Below are 26573 nucleotides of genomic sequence, written 5' to 3' on the forward strand. Positions count from 1 at the left end.
TTTCTATAAAAATCGGACTAATTATAAAATAGCCAATTTATACCCATATCTGGACAAATTTCTTTCTTTTTTTAATATCATTATTATTGGTAAGCACGGAAGTAAATAAATTTAATGTTCTATATAAAATTAACAATCTTCTGAGAGATGTCACACATTGCCAAGCCTATCTTATAAAAGAATAACTAGCCTTATGTTCATAAACGACCTATAAACCACTAGTTAAAATGTTATTTTCAATCTCTAAAATATAAACATAAATTGCGGCGAAACTTTCGGAAAAATACTTCCCAATATGTAAACTATCAAGAAATAATTACGAGCATCTGTAACTTAAACTATGCGCGAAATAATTGATATTGAAACTTTGAGGCTGGAAAAAAATAGCTCACTATAAGAAAAGGCGACGATATATATTTAGACCATCATCTTGTTAATAGCACATAAAAGTTTCAGGGGAAATAAACGAACAAGCGATATAGTTTTATTCATTTGACCACCATGAAAAATTGTGTTATTAAGAAAACTATAAGAATAAAAACGTGTAGATATTCCCCGTTGATAAGGGACGACAACGACATTATTTTGTTTTTGATGTCATTTTATTTCCACGTAAAGTTGAACGCTTGTTTGTAAATACTAAATATTTTATCGTATTTTTGTGACTTTTCTGAAATGGATTGAAGTCGTAAAATGAACAAATGTATAACATGTCATTTTTTTACTTTGCTGAAATTTTGAAATGTTATGATTGCGTATTCTGGAATTTTATCTTTTGAAATATTATGATTGCGTATTCTGGAATTTCATCTTTTGAAATGTTATACAAATTTGAAACCGAAACAAAACAAATTATAGACATCGACTATAATGTCATACCATGAACATTTTACTGAATAACATCTTTTGTCCGAATTGACATTCAAATTTTAAAACAGAACAGAAATGATGTTGATTGTTGGAAAGATAAAGATCTTCCGAGATCTCCGCAGAAATAATTCTGAAGTTAATAATGCGAATTGCAAGGAAATCAAAAAGTAAAATATCATGGGTAGCCAAATACTGGAACGAGAGTCGATGTTTCAGCTTATTTTGATCATCTACTTTCCATTTTCAAAATTCCTCCGAAAGGCATCTGTTCCTGGCTTTGCACACTCTGAAAATACAACGTCATGTTACCCACAGAGTGAAAATTAAATGTAAAAACAAATTGATAAAATAAAATAAAATCTATTGTAACAAAATGTTTCTTCTTACAAAAATAACCTTAACAATGACAAAACAACGTATATAAAAGCTGTTACAGTATTATTTATTTCTTCAAAGAGTCTACTTATACATTTTAACCCATTACCCTCAGTTGGTTGACCATCATTCTCCCAACGCCAAGTGATTTGTGGTTCTGTATTATCCACAAACTGAATTCCCAAACAGTTTCTGAAGGTTGCTTCAATCAGGCTCCAGTCTATGTCATTCAAACAAATTTCGCCAGTTACTTTACCATCATTGTCAGGTGGGTTTGTTCTTTGTTCCTGAAAAAAGTAAAGTTACTTTGACTACAATTATTGTCAATCCGTCATTTTACACGCCATGGACTTTAAATGCATGTTAAATGATTCATGTCTTTACAAGGTAGTGGTCTCATTAGAGATTCGAAGCTTACATCCGTTTGGAACAAATTTCATGGAGTTTCTCAAAATCTTTGTAAGGGTCTTAGGTGTCAAATTTCAGAAATGAAATCAAAGTATGTTGCTAGGCATTTTACTGATGATCACATATATTCAAAGAAATAGTATATTTAAGTATTAACATTAGTGACAAAGTAACATGCTATTTTAGATATTTTCCGAATATCAAAATAACACAAATGAACATATTTTCTGTAACATTAGATAGCAAAGCAAATGCAAAAGAAATTTAGATAGTTACAATAGTTATTATGAAATATATGGGCGCGTCAGAGGATTGGTGTTTCATTAAACAATAATCCCGGCGTTCTATTTGCGAATTCTTTCTTAAGAAATGTGTCTTTTATTAGGGCTTGAGATTATAAAGGTTGGTGTTGGTGTTGGTGTTGATTGCTGTTGATTCCAACTAAGTTTACATGCATTTCTGATCCTAGCCAATATAGATACGCGTACTGTGTTAAGTTTTCGTAATAAGGCATCCATAGTCCACTTCAGAGTAAGTTACAAGTCTTTTCTATATATTACATCTTCTGATATCCTAGATATTTACAAGTTTTCATTTGTCTCTTTTAAACGAGGATGTAAGCACATTAATGTAAATTTTAATTGAGAGAAAGGTCGTATGAATATGTATTAATGCTAACAAAATGTGATTGAGATAAAGAAGGCATCTACATGTATTCCTTATTGCTCCCACTTTCCTAGTCCTGTTAGATCCTTGTATTACAGTTATTTCGGTACTGTCCAAACATTTTTCAAAATAGAAAAATAACAGTACTTTTAAAGATACACACAACAGGCCCTTAATAAATATTTTTGACCAAGTCAATGGGTACTTGTCTCATCTTACTGAGTGAGATCTTAAACAAAACGCCAGGAGCTAAGCTTAACATAGACACCGTACCAGAGCTCTTCGCGTACTTCGAGTTTTCAAAAGATAGTGTTTTTACAAGTGCACCGGTTACGATTAAAAATGTAAACAACGGACTCTGTCTATGAATCATTGGAATGAATGAATGACAGTCGATCTTAGTCATAATACTGGCTGGCAGTGAATGCTAATGACTTCATGTGTTGCAGAAAGGTATTTAGTTTGTTACTGTAATTTCCTGTCAATTGAAATCCTTTCGAAACTGGTAAAGTTGACAAAGCTCATTGTCTTTGCCGTTCGCCAGCTGATAAAAGGGCAAATATTAAAGATTCGGTGTAAGTTATATTTCACTGGTACTACCAGTTAATAAGTTCATACCCTAAGAAACATGTCAGAGAAATTTGGACAGTTTTGACCGATTAAATTGTTGGCAGAATTAGTTTATTTTTTTTTACACAAAAACTGCAGTTAGGTAACAAAGCGAATACGCCGATAATCCGGAGTACACTGGACATGTTATTGTCAAGATATTGTTCCAGTTCACGTAATGCAGTCGGGAAGAGAATAGGAGTGCACCTTAACTACCTAGCTATAGCTACTGCTGTTATAGGGAGGTGTTTGTGTGTCTGTCTTAGGTGTGAAAGGTCCTGGGTTCGAGTCCCGGTCAGAGCTTAAATATTTGCACTCTGCTACAGCATGTTTTTGCTGTTATCAGACTGTTCAACATGTTCTATATTTTTAGTGAATAGGATCATGGATCATTAGTTAGCAATCCAGATCATACCTGAATGTTAAATCAAATGCACCCAAATAGAAAATATTCAATATATTATTTCCCTGTGATGTTTCTGCTCTCTATGTTCAAGAAGAGTTACATTTCCTTGATCACAAATTTTTTTTATATAAAAATATTAAATGCTCATAACTCTGCGCTTCTGGTTAACATATTGTCAATATATTTACTTTTGAGAAATATATGTACATTTGCCTTAATTTCAAACCTTTTTAACTTCATACCTATAATTTGAAAAACTTAGGTACTATCTCTACTTAACATGCTGAATAACATCCTTCTAACGTGGCTTCATATTAAATAGTTTTACTTCCGCGAGTCATGAATATTTAAACCCTTTATGCATATTTTGACAAAGTCAATTGATATGATAAAGACTGTCCGTACATAGAAAAATCAAAATCAACTTCACAAGCTGAATAAGATTCCAGTTAAGTTTCATGACTCTATACTAAATAATATTGGAGACGTATGTGGCACAAATTTCCAGGACAGACTAGCAAAATATAAACACAGTCAAAATTACAATGATTAAACTGTTTATTGCAACTGACGTATATATAATAGGAAAAATCGTGTAAAAAAGATGTTTGCCATAGGATGTGAATTTTCAAGAATTTCTTTTCGGTTTTATTTGCTATCAAACAAATCTCCCCGTACTTTGATTCTTTGATTTTTTATCATCACTTCAATGTATCTCTATAATGAAAATCCGCTTAAGCCTGTGCTAAGAAGCATGTACATTTGCCTAGTGCACAGTCTCACTTAAACTGAGCTTGTTATCATTTTGTTTGGTTGCAAAACATGCATCCAAAAGCATCATCTTGCAGACTTAATCAATTGTATCTAACACGCCTAATCTTTTCTAAAAAATAATTAAGCAGAACTCTATTGTCACAAAACTGAATTGAGTCTATGATCCCAAAGGAGCAAAAATATAACACTGAGTCTTAGTGCGAGAAGACACCTTTTATTGATCTCAACCGTTACAAGTGCATGTCTACAAGTGTTTTCAACTCATTTGTACATGTATATTGCAATAGTATTTTCCATTCTTTAGATAACTTTAACCGACTTTTACAAGAACACAATCTCATAAAAAGTCAAGACTGTATCCAGTAATGAAGACTATAAAGTTAACACATAAAAACGAATGTACGATTAATGTTATAAATATTCATAAAAAAAAATCAAAAATAGAAAATATTTTCATTTTCTGTCGTCAAACGATAGAGATATCCCTACAAAATGCCTTCCTTTATCTGACTACTTTTAAAAGACCTAGCCTTTACGAAAATACCATAGACAGTGTTAGTTGTTGCACTACTATTCATAGTTCATCTGAGACTTAGGCATGGGGTGATTGTTTGTCTACTATTAAGTTGCACGAGTAAAGTTCCATAAGATCTTAAAATTCTATGTTAAAAACAGTTGAAACAGATGTCCAAATAAATTTTACACATAATTACACTACTGGTTCTAGTTTCATTACTGCACATGTACGTACTCCGTTTAAGACATAAAGGGGAGTAATTAAAACAATGGGTTCTTTAAAATTGTCTTCTTTGTTACTTAATATTCAAACCTTTCACAAATATTAGAGAAAACATTTACCGAAAATAAAATTTAATAAGAAATTAATATATTTATTTTCAGAACAAACCATGTAGCAGCCACATCATGTACAAAAGTATGATGAGCCTTTAAGCTGCGTCGTATGGAATACAAGTTTGCAAGGAGAAGTTTGTTCTGGTTGTAATATTCTGGTTAATATCTGTACATCTGTTACATAATTTTGAAATAAATGATAGTGTAGAGATATCATCTGTTGTAAGTTACATTAATAATTTATTTGTTTTAAATAGTTTATTTCTATTGAGAAATCAATACATTGTTTTTAACTAGTTTGTTTTTTTTTTTTTTTTAATGGAAGGGCAATGTTGTTTGGATGTTAATTTCATCTGCTGGGATTTCTTTAATCATTTAAAGATGTGAAAGAATTTTCAAAATAGACTTAAAAATGAGAAAGTTATGAGCATTTAAATATTTGATCAAAATGGCGGCCATTTTGTTTCCATGGTAACAAAAAAAAACAAATGGCGGATTTATTAAATATCTAGAAACATATATGAACTGTATTTACTTATTTCTGTAAAATAATTTCTCTATTTTTTCCAGCTATAATGAAAGAAATTAGTATGTCTTATATATTACATTCAAGAAACTTATAATATTAATCTATTTAAAAGGTTATTTGCTTAAAAAAAAAAGAATTCAGCAGTGTGTAAATGACGTCATAAACTCATAAAATGGCTGCCTCCATGATCAGCAATTTTCTAATCTGCCATGTCTTTTTCATTAGTGGACGGATTTTAAAACCTCTTCCAGCGTTATGAAAGGCTTGATAATGGCTTTCATACGAAATTAACTTATTGTCAGGCTTTCCTTGTCCTTTAAGGGAATTGTCATAAACAGTTATTGTTATCATCTTCTTGCAAATGAAGTTGGAATTACATGTTACGCGTCCAGAACTTATATACAAATTTATGATTACTTTATATATATCTTTAAATCAAATTTATCTTTTCGTAATAACACTTCTTAAAAGCTCAGTAGCTCAATGATAAAATGTCTGCTCTGAGTTCGGGAATTCCTGGCCGCGTCATACAAAAGACGTGACAAATAGATAAATTCTCAATTGCTCAAAAGTAGATTGTCTGATTTGAGTGCATTGAGGTCGGTAGATTGATCATTGGTCGCATCATACCAAAGACGTGACAAATAAATGAATTCTCAATAACTCAATGGTAGAGTGGATGCTTTGAGAACGATCCATGGCCGCGTCATACCAAAGAAGTAAAAAGCGAAAAAAATCAATCAATAGTTCAATGGTAGAGCGGGTGCTTTGAGAGCTGGAGGTCGGGAAATCTGTCCATGGTCGCGTCATACCAAAGACGTAAAAAGTGGAACAAACTCAATAGCTCAATAGTACTGCTTTGAGTGCGGGATGTTAATCTCTGGATGCGTCATATCAAAGACGTGAAAATTGGTACAATTAGCTCCTTTGCTTTGCACTTAGTATTTAAAGGGATTACCAAGAGGTAAAATAAGCCTAAGCAAGTATTTGTTACTGGTCTACAATTTTTAGCTCATGTTGCCTGTTTTTCATTCGCATATTTAATTTAAACATATTTTATTGCAAACGAATCAACACGCGTTTATAAAACAAATATTATGCATACATTATTTTAACATCCATAAAGTAATAAATACATTGAAATCAGAAGCAAACGAGTAGGACAGCATTTTTTTAAACATTATACTGACAGCCCTCCCCAAGAGCAGGTTTAACAACAACTGGATAAATAATTTAGTCGCACACTTATTTTTGTAAAATAAATTATGCCAAATATCGGAAAATGAAGTAATGACAAGATAAATAGAATAAAAGGTTAGTGCCTAATTAATAAGATGGAGAAAGTTTATCTGGCTCGGCTCCGGACGTTATCAGGTTCGCTTTCGGCTCACTCGATAACCTCCTCCACCTCGCCAGATAAACTTTCTCATCTACGGCACTAACCTATTATTATCTATGACATCGACGTCGTTTAAAGTATAGGAGACGTTGGTCAAATTGACTTGTTTTAAAGGCGTACGCTAGAATTCCCTGTATATGAGATGGGCCAAAATTTTCCCAATAACAGAATTTCTTCAAACTTTGGATATTGAAGGAGAATCATCTAAGAAACAAAAAAATGCAATAAAAATCATAGGTCACCAGATTCGAAAAAGAGTTATCTGCCCTTGAAAACGTCATTTTTGGGGGAAATGCCGTTTTCAAGGGCAGATAACTCTTTTTCGAATCTGGTGACCTATGATTTTTATTGCATTTTTTTGTTTCTTACTATAAGCTTTCCAGAATAAAAAAGGAAATTCCATGTGTCCTTTTTTTGGGGTGATATAGATGATTCTCCTTCAATATCCAAAGTTTGAAGAAATTCTGTTATTGGGAAAATTTTCGCACCAAATTCTAGCATACGTCCTTAATAGCTAAAGAAAGAAGAAATTTTATGTTTCAACAGGAAAAGCTAACATGTGATAAAAAGAATATTACATTTGTGACTTTCCACATTTGATTTTTTAAACTTGTTGAATAAAATTAATAAAATACCTCGCATTTTATTATTTTATTCAACTCGTTTAATAAATTCAATATGAAAAGACACTCATGTAATACCCTCTCTAAATAATACAGAGAAAAATAGTTGAAAAAATTTCTAGTACACTAAAGAAAGACAGAAAAAAGGAAAAAGTATGATGACGCGTATTTGCTTGGTTTAAGAACTTGTCACCAACTGAGATATTTTAGCATTATCGTTATGCACAATTGTTAACTTAAATTGTTTCATATCATGTGTTCATTAGATAAATCATCAGTATTTATGTGAAAATAACGGGTCTGTTTTTCTAATTGCAATTCTGTAAATGGCCTTAATCAGTGACAGGTGACTGGAACAATAGGAATTCTTACGAAATTTGGAGGTACAAAATGGCAGAAAGTTGACAGTCAATATTTTTTTTAATTTATAAATTGTAAGCTACAGTACCTACGAACCGTTTTAAGAAAAACTAAATGGATGGCAGAAATTACAGCAAACATTTATTTAGGTCATGAGTCATCTTACATCTGTCAAATTTTGTCATTAGGTTTCATGATTTGTCAAAATTCTTTTTATTTCTCCGTTATGCATACTAAGTGCACATCAATATTTGTGAATGAAATTGTTTTGATGAGCTCACAGAAGTCATGAAAAAAAAAAGTGTTAGTTTATTATTGGTAATGAAGGTAACAAAACTCGATCCTGAGACATAAGAATGGTTCCTTTCTAACGGGTAAAAATATCGTTAGGCTGAATCATAACGTAATCATTTTTCGAAATAAATGAATACTTTTGTGTGTGTGTGGGGGGGGGGGGGGGGGGGGGGGGGGGTGCGGTTGTCATTCGTCGGAAATTCAAAACGTGAAAGAACCTTTACTACTGCTCGTGTTTCGAATTCGGACATGATACACTTGTAGGAAACGGCCGCCTACAAGATTATATACTGGAATAGCGGGTTCGTTGAAAGTTTTAGTCTCTATTAAGCGAGGATGTGAATTCCGAGTGTCTATATCTAAATCGTTCTAAAGCTTAATACATGACGGTAATACTGAATGAGAATTAATTTCGAGACGACGGGCAACAGTTGCATAATCGAAATGCTTTCTCAGATTATACTAATTTGTATTTCTAATCATGTATGGCAGAATAACTTAATAATTTGTTAGGTTTAAGGTAGCAACGACACAGTCTTAGGCCATATGGCGACTTTCCATGTTTGATAGTGGATGAAGACCCAAGGTGCCTCCGTGCATTATTTTATCACGTGTGGGCACCTGGGTAGAACCACCGACATTCCGTTATCCAGCTTGAGGGCACATTTTTAGTTCGATAGTATATATGAGCCGTGCCATGAGAAAACCAGCATAGTGGGTTTGCGACCAGCATGGATCCAGACCAGCCTGCGCATCCGCGCAGTCTGGTCAGGATCCATGCTGTTCGCTAACAGTTTCTCTAATGGCAATAGACTTTGAAAGCGAACAGCATGGATCCTGACCAGACTGCGCGGATGCGCAGGCTGGTCTGGATCCATGCTGGTCGCAAACTCACTATGTTGGTTTTCTCATGGCGTGGCTCAATTATCTCATTCGATATATCGCATGTTACAGTAGAGGGATCGATCCCACTTTGCGACGAAAATTAGTAGGATCGATTCCCTATTACATACAACTATAGCTCAAGAAGAGAACACAAACGAAGTTGAAGATAGATCCTGCAATTAAAACGACCATACACAGCGTCTTAACAAAAACAACGTCTTCTTAGCCAATCTAAGGCGATACAATCAAAGTAAATTACAAATTGCAAATCCCTTAATCTTTTCTTGCAAGACCCGATGTAGTTTATACCCGTCTGAACGCACACAAATAGCATTCAATCTTACATTAAAAGTTTCACGCAAACCTGCTACAAAAAAAATGGTCTGCTTTCCATGAGTATCAGAAAATTAAAATAAATACCAGGATATTAATCTTTTCAACGTCTAAAGAGAACAGCCAGAAAAAATCCGCCCACGTTAAATTGTAACTCTTATGATAAAAATATAGTTCCTGATTTTAATTAAACTATCCGTTAATCTAGGAGAAAATATTTTGTATTGATCTTTACCGTCTGAAAATTAAGTTTTAGCTATAATTCAATGTTCTTTCGGAATTTTTTATCAAATATTTTGAGAAAAACAAATCGAATGATGTCATTTTGTTCATGTTTATAATCTCATTTATTGTTAATTTACAAAGCGTAGACATATAAATCATCCATATATGTAAATACATGTAACTATTGTCTTGCAGTTATTTAAGCTATGTTATAAAATAAAAAATGATATATTTGTATGTTGTTTATCTCATATACCAAATCAGGGATATATTCAACTACCAAAGAACCAAATTACCTTTGGATCAATATAAAAGTAAACGTTACCTTGACTAAAAGGAAAATCTCAGAGTCCTTACACCTGCCCCGATATTCTCCAGTATAGCAAATGTATTGTATAACGTAATTCTCCGGTTTGAAACTCAATATATAGTCTTTCCTGGTGGCTGTAACAAACGCGCCAGTGGCTGGAACAAAAATAAAGATTTTTTTCAATGCAATAAGTACAAATAAATTTTTGCTTAAATACAAATAAATTTTTGCTTCAGTTTGGTTTCTTTCAAAATGCAGTCAGAACAAACTACAGCTATCAATAATGGTGATTCATAACCTCACTAAAAGCCGCTCTTTTCGAAGCGGTGATAATGGTTACAAAAATACTCATTGAACCCTTTCAAATGCAATTCACCTTTTAATTTCAATCTAGGAGATAATGTTATAAGTATTCAGGAAAGAAGTTCCGTTCTTCACATGAGCAGTTTCTCTATTTGCCAAAATATTCATTATATAAAAGTACTATGCTTTATTCTTTTCCAGTGGGGTCAAGGCCATTGTATCAAATATGAAAAATTAAGAACAGAAATGGATATATATCAGTTATGACTTAAGACAGAGTTACGGTTCCCATCAATCATTGTATAATCTTACATTTGATTCTAATTAGCAGATTCAAAGTTTAAGGACACGTCACGGCTGAGATATTTTAGCATTATTGCAATACACATTGTGTTTGCAATAAATGTGCTCATTAGATAAATCCTAAATATCTAAGTGAAAATAAGGGATCTGATTTGCATGATTGCAACACTGTGAGTTGCTCTAATTAGTGACAAATGACTGAAACAATAGGAATTCTTACGTGATTTGTATAGACAAAACGACAGTAAGGAAACAATATACTCTTTTATTGTTAAAATTTATGAGGTGTAAGCTACAATATAGAAGAGGCATTTTAAGAAAATGAAACTGGAAGGTAGAAATAACAGTAAACTTTTTATGGTCATGAGTCATCATACACCTGTTACAATTTGCCATTAGTTTTCACGATATGTCAAAATTATTTTTATCTCTCCATTCTGCATAGGCATTGTTTTTGTAAGTATCTTGTGTGTAACTTACTTTACATTCCACATCAATATTTGTGCTTGAAATTGCTTTGTTGAGGTCAAGGAAGTCACGTAAGACTTTCTATTGTTTTAGTTTATTGGCTGTAGTAAAGGTATCAAACCTCGATATTAAGATACGATAATTGTTCCTTTCTGATTGGAAAAGGAAACTATTTGGTTGAATCATAACATAACGATTTTGGGAAAATAATGAATATTCCTTTTTGTCATTTACCGGAAATTAAAAACGTGATTACCTCCTTAAGTCTAAATGTCTTTAACAAGCTGAAAGTGGTGTATAAAATTTTAAAATAGAGTTAATGATAACGATAAAGTTATGTATTTTTCTGCTGTTTATTTGCGGTCATTTTTTTGTAAAGTATTTCCTTTCGTTGAAGAAAAAGTTATTCTCCTAAATGTTTACATTATAAAAATTGAAAATAATTAGTTACGAAAATGGTGAAAACAGTATCACTATTCAGAACAGAGTTACGGTCCTCGAGTTTATCCATTCCTGTTATAGACATGTATCATCATATCAAGTCACATAAACTTCATTTCAGTGCACAAACCTTATACGGTCCTCGAGCTTATCCATTCCTGTTACAGACATGTATACAAAACTTTTTTTCATTGCATAAATCCTTAAACATGTGCAAAATTAAATGCAAATAAACAGAAACAAAGTGTTTTAAACAAGGAACAATTTTATCCCTAAATCGCAAGTCTTTCACAGATTATGTGTAAAACACATTTTGAAATCCCCACCTACAACAGCCAGTAAGGTCACATAACTACACCTCTCAGAACACTGAGCAAAGTTTTATGAAAAAAACCACTCTGTTAAAATACTGGTCTTAGAAAAGTGTGGGGGTTGTTATTCAAACTGTTCTTGTTACCAAATCTCAAATGTTCTAATGAAATGAAACTGGCCATATTGTTATTAAGATATTGAACAAACTGATTGTATACTTTATCGTTTTATTTTAGCGTATTCTTAAAGAAATATATGAAAATCATAGGTGACCGGTGATAAATGTCTATGAGTATATAATGAATAAGGAAATGAAAGTGATACAGTTTTACACATCAATGGCATACCACTGTAGATTTAATGGAACGATTTGGTCAGTTTTTAAATTTGCATCAAATATTACAGTTATACACATAAATTAAAATGAAGTTAACAGAGTGTCATTTCTGAAAAATCAAATGTTCATAACTGTAGACACTTCATATCTATTCTATAATCGTACTTAAAATGAGGTACCTGTAGTTTCATTGTGTGCTTAATCTATTTAGATATGGTTCTGATTGGTATAATATAGAAGTGTCCATAACTGAGGACCTACTACTCCGTTCTAGACAAGACCTGACCGTTTAGCATAAGATAGGTTAACAAATTTTCACTTACAGTCATACCTGGTTTATTTTACTGATACATACCGCCTGCTGAGCCAAAAATTGCTTTTGTGTCATCAATTCGTTTAAACACCGAGTCAACGAACCCACACTCTTTTTCAATATCATCCCTAAAAGAATAAACTTCATTATATGCTGCCGAAAGATTTTTTCTTATAATACTGCTTGTTTTCAGCGAATTTCATAGAGAATAAAATGAAATATGTTTGATATTATATCACACGGAAGAGTATAAATAAATCTTCATTGTAGGAAAGTTAATACTGTGTGATATTTTCTTAAACAAAAATATATTACCATTTATTATGATAAAAATTGAATTTGACAAGTTCATTAAAAATAAGTAGTCATACCGGAAATATGTTGGAATGAAACCTCACGTCGTAATATACAGTTTAACAATCACATGTAATACGGTATGAATTAACATAGGTACATTTAAAGGTACAAAGAAATAAGAAGAATTCACGAAACTTTACTAAATTGATAAAAAGTATATTTATCCGAAATATTAAATATTATTATCATTATTATTATATACCACATTTATATAGCACTCTTTTCATGCACATGAACACGTTCAAAAGTGCTTTACAGAATAGATTGCAAAAATACAAACAAAAACGCATACAAAAAAATAATGCATTCCACATTAACAAATATCATGAATGTAAACCGTATAGATTAAACAAGATAAACATACATACATATTTAAAAGTATTTAAGTGACCCTAGGATAAAATACTGTTCTAAGCTGTTTTATGAAGAAGAAAAAATACGTACATATTGAGTTAGATATGCAACTTCTGGACGAGAATGAAGAAAACTCAAACTATCTTCTGAACTCGAAGCTTGAGCGGAATATTTTGATTTTCAAACTATCAGATTTACAAGACGATCTAGGAGGCGGAGCGAGCGGGTATTTAGCGACTGGTCAAAAAGTCATTCCGGGAGTAAACGAAATAAAATATACACGAAAGCATTTATATTTTCGCATTTAAGCATGTAGGTAATCCCGTGCCTGCATTGAAAGTAAATTAATAGAAAAATGACGTTTGTTATTTCGTTATTACCGTAAGTAAGAACATCATTCATAAAATAAGACGCAGGCCAGTAATGTGTCTATTTCGAAAACATTTTGTAAAGTTTGCAAACTTAATAGTCACAAAAATTGATTTGTAAGGAACAAATATTCGTCGAAATTATAAGGGTACTCGTTAGTTTGACAGCTGAAATGTTTGTTTATCAAAGATTGCGCATTTCCAGACAATGTGATCTAGGAGGCGGAGCGAGCGGGTATTTAGCGACTGGTCAAAAAGTCATTCCGGGAGTAAACGAAATAAAATATACACGAAAGCATTTATATTTTCGCATTTAAAGCATGTAGGTAATCCCGTGCCTGCATTGAAAGTAAATTAATAGAAAAATGACGTTTGTTATTTCTTTATTACCGTAAATAAGAACATCATTCATAAAATAAGAGTCACTCAAAAGCGTTCATAAGCGTTCGACCGCGCGGTTTGACCAATAACGTTGCACATTAATAACGAACATATGAACCGCGTTGTTCACTAACGGTTTCTCTTATCGTAATAGGCTTTGAAAGCGAACAGCATGGTTCCTGATAAGACCGCGCGGATGCGCAGGCTGGTCTGGATCCATGCTGGTCGCAAAGCCAATATGTTGGTTTTCTCATGGCGCGGCTCATATAAACCATCCCTCTACATGCGTAATTGTTATACAGAAAACAGAAAATGTCCTGTCGCTACGCTCCTGTCTGTCGATTTTTTCTACATTCTTTGTACAGCACATTGACAAAAAGATCTTCAACATTGGAAAAATCCTTACTACTAGTAGTACTCCTACAAACCGTTATTGCTAATTTAAGAAGAACATAATGTTATCAGCAATAATTGACCATTTACAATAATCATAAAAGCAATAATACCAATAACTTCCGAGTCTTTCGACATGAGTGTTGTTTTTAAGGAACCAACGGGGAGTCCACTTGTACGTTACTAATTGATTGACAGGATAGTCGTTGTCAATAGCGTAGGGAGAGATCCAGTCCATATCAGCAACCTAATGAAATAAATCAACATCTATTTCGGTGAAGATGAAGTACATAATACGTATTTGACTATCTTATAATAAAAGCCTTACTTGTGCATCGGTTGGTATCTCAGTTTACAAAGATTTTTACAAAAGCAAACGTATATCTGACTCGGATAATTTCCAAAAAGGAAAAAACTGACTGTTTTCATCATTTAAAAATAGTCTCAGATCTCTCTATTATGGTGGTATGCTTTTGTCGTAAGATAACTTGTTACGTTTCGCGAAGAGATTCGCGTTAGCATATCCTTGTCCAGTAAACCAGTTGATATTAGCTATTTTTCTAATAAGATTTATATTTAAACACAAATGATAGCCGAAGAGTGATCTGAACTCCTACAAATGTGGTTATCTTTTCCTGGACAATCTGATGTTTCAGTAACCAGCAACAGGAATTTTATGTAGCTAAGATTCGTGTTACCATTTACATGTATTGGACTATCAAAATAGTTTGGATGCATGCATTCGTATTTTCAATAATCAGCAGCACGAATCGTATTAAGTTCAGGTTCATGTTGATTAGCGTTAGCAAATATTGGATGATTAAAATTCTCTGGATATAACTGCATTTTATGTAAAAAGAAATCTAGTTAAGATTTGTGCTACTAGATTTCGAAACAAAAACGAACATGTCCAACGTATTCCGATTGTAATTCGTAATATTATTTTGTAGAGAAAACTAGAAATTGCATTTAATATATACCATATAATTAAGCTGATTATAAAACAGTTTAAATTGTAGAAAGCCATTGCATATTGTAATATGAATCCGAACGGTTTTTGCAATTTTAACCATTGGTTCTTTGGCTTTGAATACCTATTATCTAAAAAGACATTTATACCCGTTTGATTGATATAAAAGCTTTTAGATAACGATATTAATTGGGATAATGAGCTATGTTCCTTTATTTCTTCGTATAACTTTTTTTAGAATCACATAAATGTAAGAAAACTTGTTTTGCCAAGTTAGTTAATGTATAGAAAGTGTATGTTTGGGCATAAATCCAAAATTATCAGTACTTTACTTTCAGCTAATGGTTTCTAAAATATATAAATCAAACGGATACGGTACATTCTGAGGAAAAGCCTTTTAACAGTCGGTATTTAAACGCAAAAATGGTTAATGGTCAAAAGTAGTAGAAAGGTTATGATCCATTTGGAAAATTTGACTTGACCTTGCTATATTCATACCTTCTAATCATTTTGTGTCACGATCATCTTAAGTTCATGTTATTGTAGCTAATGGAATCTAGTTTCGTCTACAAAGTGATGTTATTAATAAAGTACATGTTATACACTTAATGAAGTCTACTTAATTTAACTGCTTTCGTGGCCTTTTAAAGATCTTACTAACACGACATGTCTGATATTTCTTCTTCATTTTATCCCCCCCCCCCCCCCCCCCCCCGTTTCTCCACCCCCATCACCAACACACACATACACACATCTTTCACAATACGTAAGAAGTGCTATTGTACCAGTGATTTTCTAATGGCGGTTGTTTTGGGACCTGAAATATAATATGTCCAAACATACAGTACTCGCATAACACGCACTTTCGTTTTTATACTTCATTTTACAAAAGTATGCAAGGTTTTGAAGTATTTTGTAAGAAATAGACTTTGTACATATGCCTTTAGTGTACATGCAGAAAGTAGGCCGTACCACGCATACGTCAGAATTAACATCCATTTCGCTTCTGACGTATGATTGCACTTCAATTACATTTCATAATTTGACATAAGCATTCTATATGTGCCATTCGTTAAGCAATCTTATTTTGTTATAAGCATCAGTATCGTAATATTTTGCCGAGTATATTTGAAAACTTGTATAGGCTATACGAAAATGCTCACCTTTAAGTTTTTTTAAATAACAGATTTCAAATCTGGCATTACTTAAAATGTCTTACCTGATCTGCGGTCAAACTTAGCAATCAGGATGTGTGTCTTTCTTAAAACTGAACAGAATTTGAAACTGGGTCATCTCTGTTAATAAAACTAGGTCACAAATTCAAATTATAGATTAACTTTGTAAACATTATATAGATCCCATTTTCAATATAACTTAAAGAGTATTTGTGTTAATGATATCTAGTGTGTATTTTCTACCAGATCTAAATTCTAGATAAAATGTTTGATTTTTAAAAAAAAAATCAATGCCATTTTCGAAACCGTTTTATCTGTAACTGCTGTCACCATCAGTGTTTTGAGTGCTTTGATTTAAACATGATGAAATTGAATCAAAAGATGGTCTGTGTTCTCCGCCTATACTCAGTTTGTTTTTCTTCAGAATACTTAAAGATACTGGCTAACAGTTGGTGAGGACGGGGAGGAGTTGGAGAGGGGGAGGGAGTCGTCATCTCAAGTGTCTGTGGTAAAATAAATTTGTTTTAAATAAGAGGGACTGGATGGCCCAATATCGCTCACAAGAAACAAATGGGTACATAAGTTCTTGGTAGCTGGCCTCTACACAATGCTATGTCCCCAAGCTCTAGGCTTTAGAAAGGAAGAGGATTTTTATAGTTTTCCTATATAAGTAAAAGTAAAATAAGCGACTTCGTAGACAGGGCCAATTTTGACCCAAGTGGCAATATATCAAACAAACAGTAAAACCATTTTGTTTACTTTTTTTACTCATAGCTCCATTACAAAATGATATAAAATTAGCATAATCTGTATGTTAGTGTTCCGTGTGAATATATTTTCTAATTTTCCAGTAGTATTCTTACTATTCCCCACTATTAGTTTTTGTACTATTCATACGTAAACTATATACATGATGACCTTTCTCTAGAAATACATCTTTGACTAAATATTAAATTTATTATCGCCGTAAGAACTTTTATATTGGTTCGGTCAAGTAGAGCTGCGGGTTCAGTGTTTTGGGACCCTGGGGTTAGTAATAAGGATACAACAGATCCTGTATTAATATATACGCATTCATACACACAGATACAATCAATAATGAACAGAATACATACAATTATATTTTATCTATCCAATCGCGAACGTTCATTTGCAACACATGACCGCACAATATATTACGGTATTTGGACGCACGTGCGTACAAAAAAATCCTGTATTTGGACGCACGTGCGTACAAAAAAAATCCTGTATTTTCTGTATTTGGACGGTTCAACAGTCCCATGTTAAACTTTCTATAAATTTAGCCCAAAACGCATGAAAATGTTCCGAATGTAAATCGTATAAAGTAGGCGCTCTATATACAGAGTTCGATTATGCGTCTTGAAATCGGGATTTAATTGTCGTTTGTGTTTGTTTACAACTCACAAAAACGATTCAAGTGATTACAATATTATCTGATTTAGAACAAGTTTCAAAAGAAGAAGAACAGGTATTCTCAAATAGAAATTATATAGATCGAGATCTATACAAAAAGGGAATTCAATTGATTAAATCTATATTTGTTTAGGAAACAATTTTGAATGAGAGACAGGGTATTGTACCACCTCTTGACAACCTGTACAGGAAAACTGCAAATTTAGCCTTGTCCGCTCTCTAAATCCAACAGTTTTCATCCGATCTTCACCAAATTTGATGACAATGTGGGCTTAATATTTCGGCGTATTATGTGAGCACCCATGGCAGCGGGCGGGTCGGCATCCAAAGCATGTCCGCTCTCTAATTCAGTTTTCATAGGATCTTCACCAAACTTGCTGACAATGTTTGTGGGCATAATATCACGGCCAAGTATTATATCCACCCAAATCGCCAAATGGCTGTTGTAGGGAGGTTGCACCATATAATCTATTTAATACTGATACGCAGAAAAACAACATTCAATGAATTACGTATATTACGTATGAAGTGAAATAAATATAGAATAAAAAAGGTCATTTAGGGCCTAACATTGTTCTGCATAATATATATTTGCACTCATACCAAGCTGGGAAAATTCAGAAAAGGCAAGAATACAATATTCAGTTCAACATTTTTAATTTAAACTAAGATAGAATAGATGTAGAATAAAAAGGTTATTTAACATTATACTGTACAATACGAGATATATTTGGACTCGTACCCAGCTGAGAAAACCATACGGCTCGTCAAATATGGTTTTCTCAGCTGGGTACGAGTCCAAATATATCTCCGTATTGTACAGAACAATGTTAAATAACCTAATATTACATCAGTTGACCGGTACAATTCAATGAAACACATATAAAGGTAAAAATGACACATATTTACCTGTAGTTATATAAATGTACAAATACAAATAATGATTTTTTATATGATTGGGCACAAAATGGCACTGTTTACATTTTGAATAATGACGAAGAATGTGAAGAATGGTGCGACTGGTTATTGACGACAGCAAAAGTTAATCGAATAAAATGGGATTAGTGACGAGACCTAAATAAGACAACATACCAATCTGACTAAAGTACATCTCCTATTACGCTACGCTTAGAAGATCAAGTACTTTAGTCAGATTGGACAACATACTTTATCATTATTATTATTTTGATTTAACGTCGCACCGACACATGTTAGGTCATATGGCGACTTTCCAGCCTTTAATTGTGGATGAATTGTTATTTTATCACTAGCGGGCACCACCGACCTTCCGTAAGCCAGCTGGATGGCTTCCTCACATGAAGAATTCAACGCCCCGAGTGAGGCTCGAACCCACATCGATGAGGGGCAAGTGATTTGAAGTCAGCGACCTTAACCACTCGGCCACGAAGGCCCCAACATATTTTATTAATTAAATTTTTTAGAATACACTGTTCCTGCTATAAAACGGGTTATTTTGGAATCCGGAAAGTAACGATTGACATGTTGAAACATACATATTACTCAAAGACCTAATAAACATAGAAATGCTAACAGGGACCAAAGTAAAGAAATCCACTCTATGACATTATCACGGAAAAAGAAAAAAAACACCATTTTACCAGGGTGCATTCAATCGAGTGATAAAAATATGCACATTATACAGTAATTTGTATTTTTATTCAGAAAGGCGATGAAACTTGCATTGCAATTATGACTTGGGTGCAACTTACTGTTTAATTTAGCCACTTTTCGCATTTCATGTAAAGAGTTAAAAACGCAAATTAGGCATCCGTAGTATTCGGAATTATGCGATCTTTGTCCGTTAATCAAATATGGTTTTCCCAGCTGGGTACGAGTTCACATATATCTCGTACTGTACAGTTCAATGTTTAGTAACCTTTTTATTCTGTATCTATTTTATTTTAGTTTGAATTAAAAATCGATTCGCTGAATATTGTATTTCTGTCTTCTTCATTTCAAGAAGCATAATCTAACTCTGTACATAGAGCGCCTACTTCACCCAATTTTCATTCGGAACATTTTCACGCGTTCCGGGTTTTATCGTATGTTTAACACGGTACCGTCCAAATACGGAAAATATACAGGTTTTTTGTACGCACGTGCGTCCAATAATGTAATATATTGTACGGTCACGTGTTGCAAATGAACGTTCACGATTGGATAAATAAAGCAGATATAGAATACTGATACGTATCAGTCGCTGATACAACAAAAATTCTAATCGGTAAAGAATAAGTTATTAGTGTACGTCCATTAATTCATAAGACTGGCTACCTTGGTTTACAATACAATGTACATGATTAGTATCATATATAATAACTCACGTGCATTACGAAATCGTCAAAGGATATGACACACTCTGGTGGTGGTAATCTGACACCGATCCGTGCGGACAAAATATCGTCTCGGTCACTGATCGGTCTGCTTGGTGGCGGCGCCCTTGTCGTCGGCGGCATCATTGTACTTGTAAAAGGATTGGGGAAAATCGTCGGTCTTCTAGGCCTGTAGTACTTGCTATAACGGTATCTGTCATGACTCCTCCCTTTGTGACCAAGGCAGCATGAAACCATGACCAACAGTATAAACACTGTGAGCTTCCTGAAGCAGTAAGTCTTTTCTCTATATTCTACATAGAAAATCTATCAAAGGGCCATTACTCTAGTAAATATAGTCAAAACAAAAATCCCTTCCTTCATAGTCATCTGTACATCAAGCTTGTTCGTCTGTGAAATTTTGAAGCAAATCAGGCTAATAGTATGGGAGGAAGATGAGGACATAAAAACATCATCCACGCTTTCTCGAAATTAAGGCTCTACTGACTCACATTAACATATATTTTACCTAATACCTATGCTATTTTGAAATTCTGAATTAGGTGGGTGGGGTACATGATATTATTTCTGAGGAATTTCGAAGTTACTTTAAAACAAATTTTATTCCAATGTGACAATACATTAAAACCATGCAGTGCTGAACTATTACTTTAATTAAAAGACTAAAGTCAATATGTTAGGGTCACAATTTTCCGGGTAAGTATTCTATATCATCGAGCATAAATGCGAAAAAGTATAACATACATGATAAAGCTGAACTATCCGTGTAAATGAGCTGAGAGCTATTTTTCTATTTCCGTTTATTACTTTGCTAAAAACGCATTACAATTAACCAGGTGTCCGTAAAATTTGTCATTTTTGTGCACATGCCTTTACACATTAAAGAAGTCCGAACGGGTATGGATTGCGAGAAGGGCCTGAGCGCTTACGTAGTGCGCATTTACAGGGAATGTACTGCTCAGATTAATATATATATATTTAACTTTATCATAGGTCCGCAAAGTGCACCAAAAGAAATAGCATTATTAATTTTGTAATAATATCATTTATTTACAAGCGTATGTCTGACAAATGGCATCAAGAATTCTAACTGGTCTTTTAGAAAGCTGCTTTTTCAAGTTCCTGATATTTTCCACTTTGGTTAAAAAAGGCATTGTTACAATACATTTGTGTAGATAATGACTGACAACAGAAGGAATATCACGGTAATAAAATACGCTTGACCTAGAGAATGCTACAACCTACTAAACTTTGAAGTTTAAGTTTAGAATTAAAGGCAACGTTGTTCTAATGTTAATTTTGTCAGCTGTGATTTCTTAGTAGATCTAAATCATTTAAAGAAGTGAAACCCTTTGAAGTTTAAACTTTAATTTAAGTGAATATATATATTGTGATTATTCTGTCAGATTTTCTAATTATATACGCCACGTATCTGTAAATTGTCATTTGAAAACTTGTCTTGATAATAACACATGCATGTAACATACATCACTCAATATGTTACAGTTTCTTTTTCATTATAACTTTGACAACTGGCAAGTTGCAGAACTTTTATTAATTTAGAAGTGATAACATTTATTTATGTTTGATAAAAAATATGATAAATCTATTGTAAGTATAAGGATAATTTGGCGTGTCCTTTAACATGTTACATACGTAATGGTAACGTAATTATTAGTGTTTATCAAATTGTACCGTGACGTACATTTTATTTTGCCATTTATAACATAGATTTGTAATACGCTAACTATCAAATTTTTAAGTCTAAGCATATACATAATTTAAGTAGCTAGATTAATTATTGAATTTGCTCATTTCAAATCATCATGAATAATTTTAGTGCCAAGTAAATGATTAAATATTTCCTGGAGAGAATTTCTACACCAGTTGGAATGTATAATGATGCTACGCTGCTATTATCTTTATGTCAAATTTCTCTTCTTCTGGGGCCATGTGTATAAAGTAAACGTCAACAAGTTGCTTCTCCAAAGCACGAGTACATGTAATGTGTGGTATGGAATTGTTATTCTTCGATTAAGCTGTATTTTTATGCCTCGACTTTGCGGGGGGCGGGGGGGGGGGGGGGGGGGGGCATATAGATTTGCCCTTTGTCCGTCCGTCCTTCCGAGAATGTTGTGTCGCGCCTAGCTCCAAAAGTATTTGACGTAGAGTCACAAAACTTTACAGGAATGTTGATCAGCATGTGTAGTTGTGTACCTGGGGTTTCGCGTCCGGATTCATTCAGTCGTGTAGGAATTATGGCCCCTGACTTTGTAAAAATTGGTCATTTTAGTGTTGTGTCGAGCCTAGCTCAAAAAGTATTTGACGTAGAGTCACAAAACTTTACAGGAATGTTGGTCAGCATGTGCAGTTGTGCACCTTGGGTTTCGCGTCCGGATTCATTCAATCATGTAGGAGTTATGGCCCCTGACTTAGCTAAAAATTGGTCATTTTAATGTTGTGTCGCGCGTAGCTCCAAAAGTATTTGACCTAGAGCCACCAAAGTTTACAGGAATGTTGGTCTTCTCAGACCACAGCATAGTCATCGTTGAGTTCAAGCAACATTAAAATGCGCTGATGGACAGGTATCTAAAAACCTCAAGAAAGCATATATATTTATATGTACATTATATATGGTTATTTTTTTTTTTTTTTGCTTTTTTTTTAATATCAACATATTGTTTTCCCAAAGTTGACCTGTGTCCTTTGTCATGTAGTGGGGGCATCTGTGTCCCATGGACACATTTCTAGTTTTCATTGTGCTACTCTTTTTTTCAATGCAGTACTTTTTTTTAATTGCACTTCTCTCTTTTTATGTCGTTCCCACGACTTAGTATCTCGTTACCACGACATACTAAGTCGTTCCCTCGAGTCAGTATCTCGTGGGAACGACATAAAAAAGAGAAGTGCAATTAAAAAAAAAAGAGTAATGCATGCCCGCTCCACTGGCACCAGAACAGAAAGAAAATGCCTCTGTACATGTTATACCATATCCTAGGTATTCTATAAGAAACATGGTCATGAACGGGAAAATACACCTACCCATTTCAATTGCGCACTTCATAAGAATTTCGAACATACAATAAGAATAACGACATATACAATAACAATGGTAAGACTTAGAATATAAATGACACGACATTGAATAACAATATCAAAGATACAATAACAATAACGAAACATAGAATAACAATAATGACTTTTACCATAAGAATATCGAACATACCATAAGAATAACGACATATACAATAACAATAGCAAATTTTAGAATATGAATGACACGACATTGAATAACAATAACAAACATACAATAATAATAACATACATATATAATTTAGCAACGTTTGACATGCCATGAGGTGACACATTATATTATAAAACTAATTTTCCATTTTTTGTTTATATTATATATAATCCGAGACGTAAGATCACTTTTGCTTGTATGACAATTTTTTATTATTTAAGATAACTTTCCTTTTTCATCAGTTAAGACCGCTTTCGCTTGTATGACCATTTTTTATCATAAAAATCACTTTCGCTAGTATGACCATTTTTTCTTTATTATTATGATATTGATGCTGTGGTTGTTGGTTGTCAATAAAACCAAGTTACAGACTTTTCTCTGTACAGTAAAAAATGCAAAGAAGAACACACGTGTTTGGGTTTAACGTCTTTTTCAACCATTTTTAGTCATTTAAACGTGACTACTTGTAGCAGTGAGCAAAATGCCCAATTTTATAGTGCCTCCTCACTGGAATATCATGCCGTAGACAGTGGACATGATATCCCACCCACTCACTTCATACAGACATCAGACTGACCGGTCCAAGTACTATCCTCTTAATGTTATGACGTGACGTCATAAGTTAGAGCTAAGTCATTTTTGGCTATATTTTCTATTAAAGAAGTTTCACTATCGCTATTTATGTTACAACATATATTGTGTAATATATCTTCTGAAACTAGAAACTAAGCTCTATTTCATTTTATAGTTTTAGTTTAATATAAATAAGCTATTAGCGATTTAATGGGCCTAAAAAGACCTAAACAAAGAAATTCTGCTGTAGAGTTGTGATGGGAAATTTCATGCATCTGCGATAAAACAGACAGATGAAAAACAAAAACATGTCTGACGCTCATTAAATTTCCGCGAAATGATCGTCTGCCGTAAGCTACTGACATCATACACGTAAAACAAAACAACGTAATCAGAAACACAACAGATACACTTAAAAGTTCACACATGGGTGTGTAGAGATTCAGTAGGAATAGTACTTATGGATTTAAGAAAAGTTTTTAATTCTTATTTAATTCGTTTTTTTTAAATAAAAACTCTATAATATGTCACATAGAAAATATTATTTTTATACTTATTCGAAATATGTGTATTGTAAAATTTTATTTCAGTGTCAGAAATGTACATATAAATTTTTCATGTCTATTGTTAAAAATGTCCCACGCTACTTGTAAAGAGTATAACTGAAACAAACTTAAAGTTCCAACTTGGTTTAATTTACTGGTCACAAAGTTGCGTCTTTTTGTAAACATAATTATTTTTTTTCAGCTGTTGAAAGCTGTATGTTTTTTAAAAAATAATTCAATGTATCACAAAGTTATTACATTTTTCCATGTCCAAGTAAAATGTCCCATAGCGTACGTTTATTTACGCTGACGTCAAGATAGTTTCTTTAAAGGCGCTGTTGACACACCGATTTTTTTTTTTTTTTTTTTTTTTTTTTTTTTTTTTTTTTTTTGCGAAAGAGCAGAAATCTGTCGAAATCCCTTTACTTTAATAAGAAATCACATGAATACAACTTATACAATATATTCCAGATACATGTTAATAAATATATTAAGTTCATGAACTGCCAGAATTCCAAGAAGACCGGATCCTACGTGTTAGAAAATGACGAAACAGACGCTTGGGGAGCTAGCTGGATGTCCAGAACAAATGTTATCAAGGGCAAATAATATGAGACCGCTAAAATACAAATTAATCAAAGAACATTTTGCGCTCGTGCCTCCGTCGTCCGTAGCTTCTAATTGAAACTTCTCCAAGAACGCACGTATTGTTAGATATTTCCAAAGATGACCATCATAAAATTTTGAAAATACTTGAGAAACTTGAATTGCTGAAAGATATGTTCAGAATTATAATGATCCTGTCATTTGATCTACATAAACAGTGTACATGTAAAAAGTTATGTTGTTTAAAAAATATTTGTACTTGTTGACATACATACATGATGAGCATTGTGATAGACTACCTAGGAACAATTTATAGCCTTTAGATATTTTTGAAATTAGTGAAAAAATATGAAAAATCAGAAATGAAATAAGAAAGATTTGTTTTCTTGTCGTTTATATAAAACATTCCTGGAAAACAGAATAATAAAAACGTAATAAGACTTTTAGAACAAGTAAACGTTATTTCCAAGCGTCAAATGTAAGAAAAAACGGCGTTTTTCTGGCGTTACGCTTTTCAGCTCCAACTTATGACGTCGCGTCTAAGCGCCAAGCGAGGAAGTTACTATAGTACCATGCTTTACGTCCTTGGTATGACGCGGCCAGAAATCGAACCCACGACCACCCGCACTCGAAGCTGACGCTTTACCACTAGGCTACCGAGGCGGTGTTCAAAGAAGAACATACACAACAGGTAACGACGTCTGTACACTACCAAAACAACAGCTAAATTTGCATGACAGAGATTTATTATGAATTCATTACTACCTGACTTTGGAAATATAAACAAAAATTACTAAAACGATTTATGAGATACAAGCAAAAAATGAAATAATAAGAATTTTAATTTACATCCACCGCCAAACAAGGGTAGCGGCGATTTTATTTTAACAAAAAAAAAACTTATGAAAAAGCTAATTTTTCATTTATATATTACACCTTTTGCTAGAATAAAAAGTGAAAATATACAAAATGATTACATTTTCTGTCCGCTTTTCTGTCCCCATCAAACACCAGAAAACTATGTAGGGTTTTACACGTTCTTTTAAATATTAATCAATTTCATGCCAACGCATTTCTTTGAAGCCCAAGGCAAACTATATTTTTAAATAGCAATAAAAAAATCACCACATTTTTTCCCTTAATGTGGCTACATGTAGCTTCGAAATACATAATACAGTACATGTATATATTTATAAAAACGTTTTTTTTTCTCTGGCGATATAATTTAATTTTCACGATCTACGATTGGATGTATCGCCCTTTATACTGGTATTGTTATATTTTGGTGCTTTTGGAACATGGGCTCTCGTTCAGGATTTCAGACTGCAAATCCGACGTACCTATAGGATAATAGTCGTTCGTAGAGAACATCACATTGCCACATTTCAAATGATGCGAGTTTTCGTAAAGTCCTCAAGTATCAA

General features: G+C 33.1%; 1 protein-coding gene across 1 annotated transcript; it reads right to left on the bottom strand.

The window, feature by feature from the left end:
* Nucleotides 1–400: 400 nt before the first annotated feature.
* Nucleotides 401–26183, bottom strand: LOC128556054 (uncharacterized). The gene is made up of 7 exons (XM_053539958.1): nt 26127–26183; nt 20173–20446; nt 14362–14495; nt 12438–12523; nt 9934–10073; nt 1355–1532; nt 401–1156 (listed from the first exon to the last, which is right to left on the bottom strand). Coding segments are annotated over exons 1-7 (870 nt in total). The 5' UTR covers nt 26129–26183; the 3' UTR covers nt 401–1100.
* Nucleotides 26184–26573: the final 390 nt, after the last annotated feature.

The sequence above is a fragment of the Mercenaria mercenaria genome, chromosome 3 (assembly GCF_021730395.1).
Source record: "Mercenaria mercenaria strain notata chromosome 3, MADL_Memer_1, whole genome shotgun sequence".
NCBI lineage: Eukaryota > Metazoa > Mollusca > Bivalvia > Venerida > Veneridae > Mercenaria > Mercenaria mercenaria.

Bases quoted from the DNA above. Each gene is read 5' to 3' on its own strand.
- LOC128556054 (XM_053539958.1), bottom strand. The intron at 14,496-20,172 runs GTGAGTTATTAT...TTATTTCATTAG, and splicing joins TTGACGATTTCGTAATGCAC to GTTGCTGATATGGACTGGAT. The intron at 1,157-1,354 runs GTAATGGGTTAA...TTGTATTTTCAG, and splicing joins TGATGGTCAACCAACTGAGG to AGTGTGCAAAGCCAGGAACA.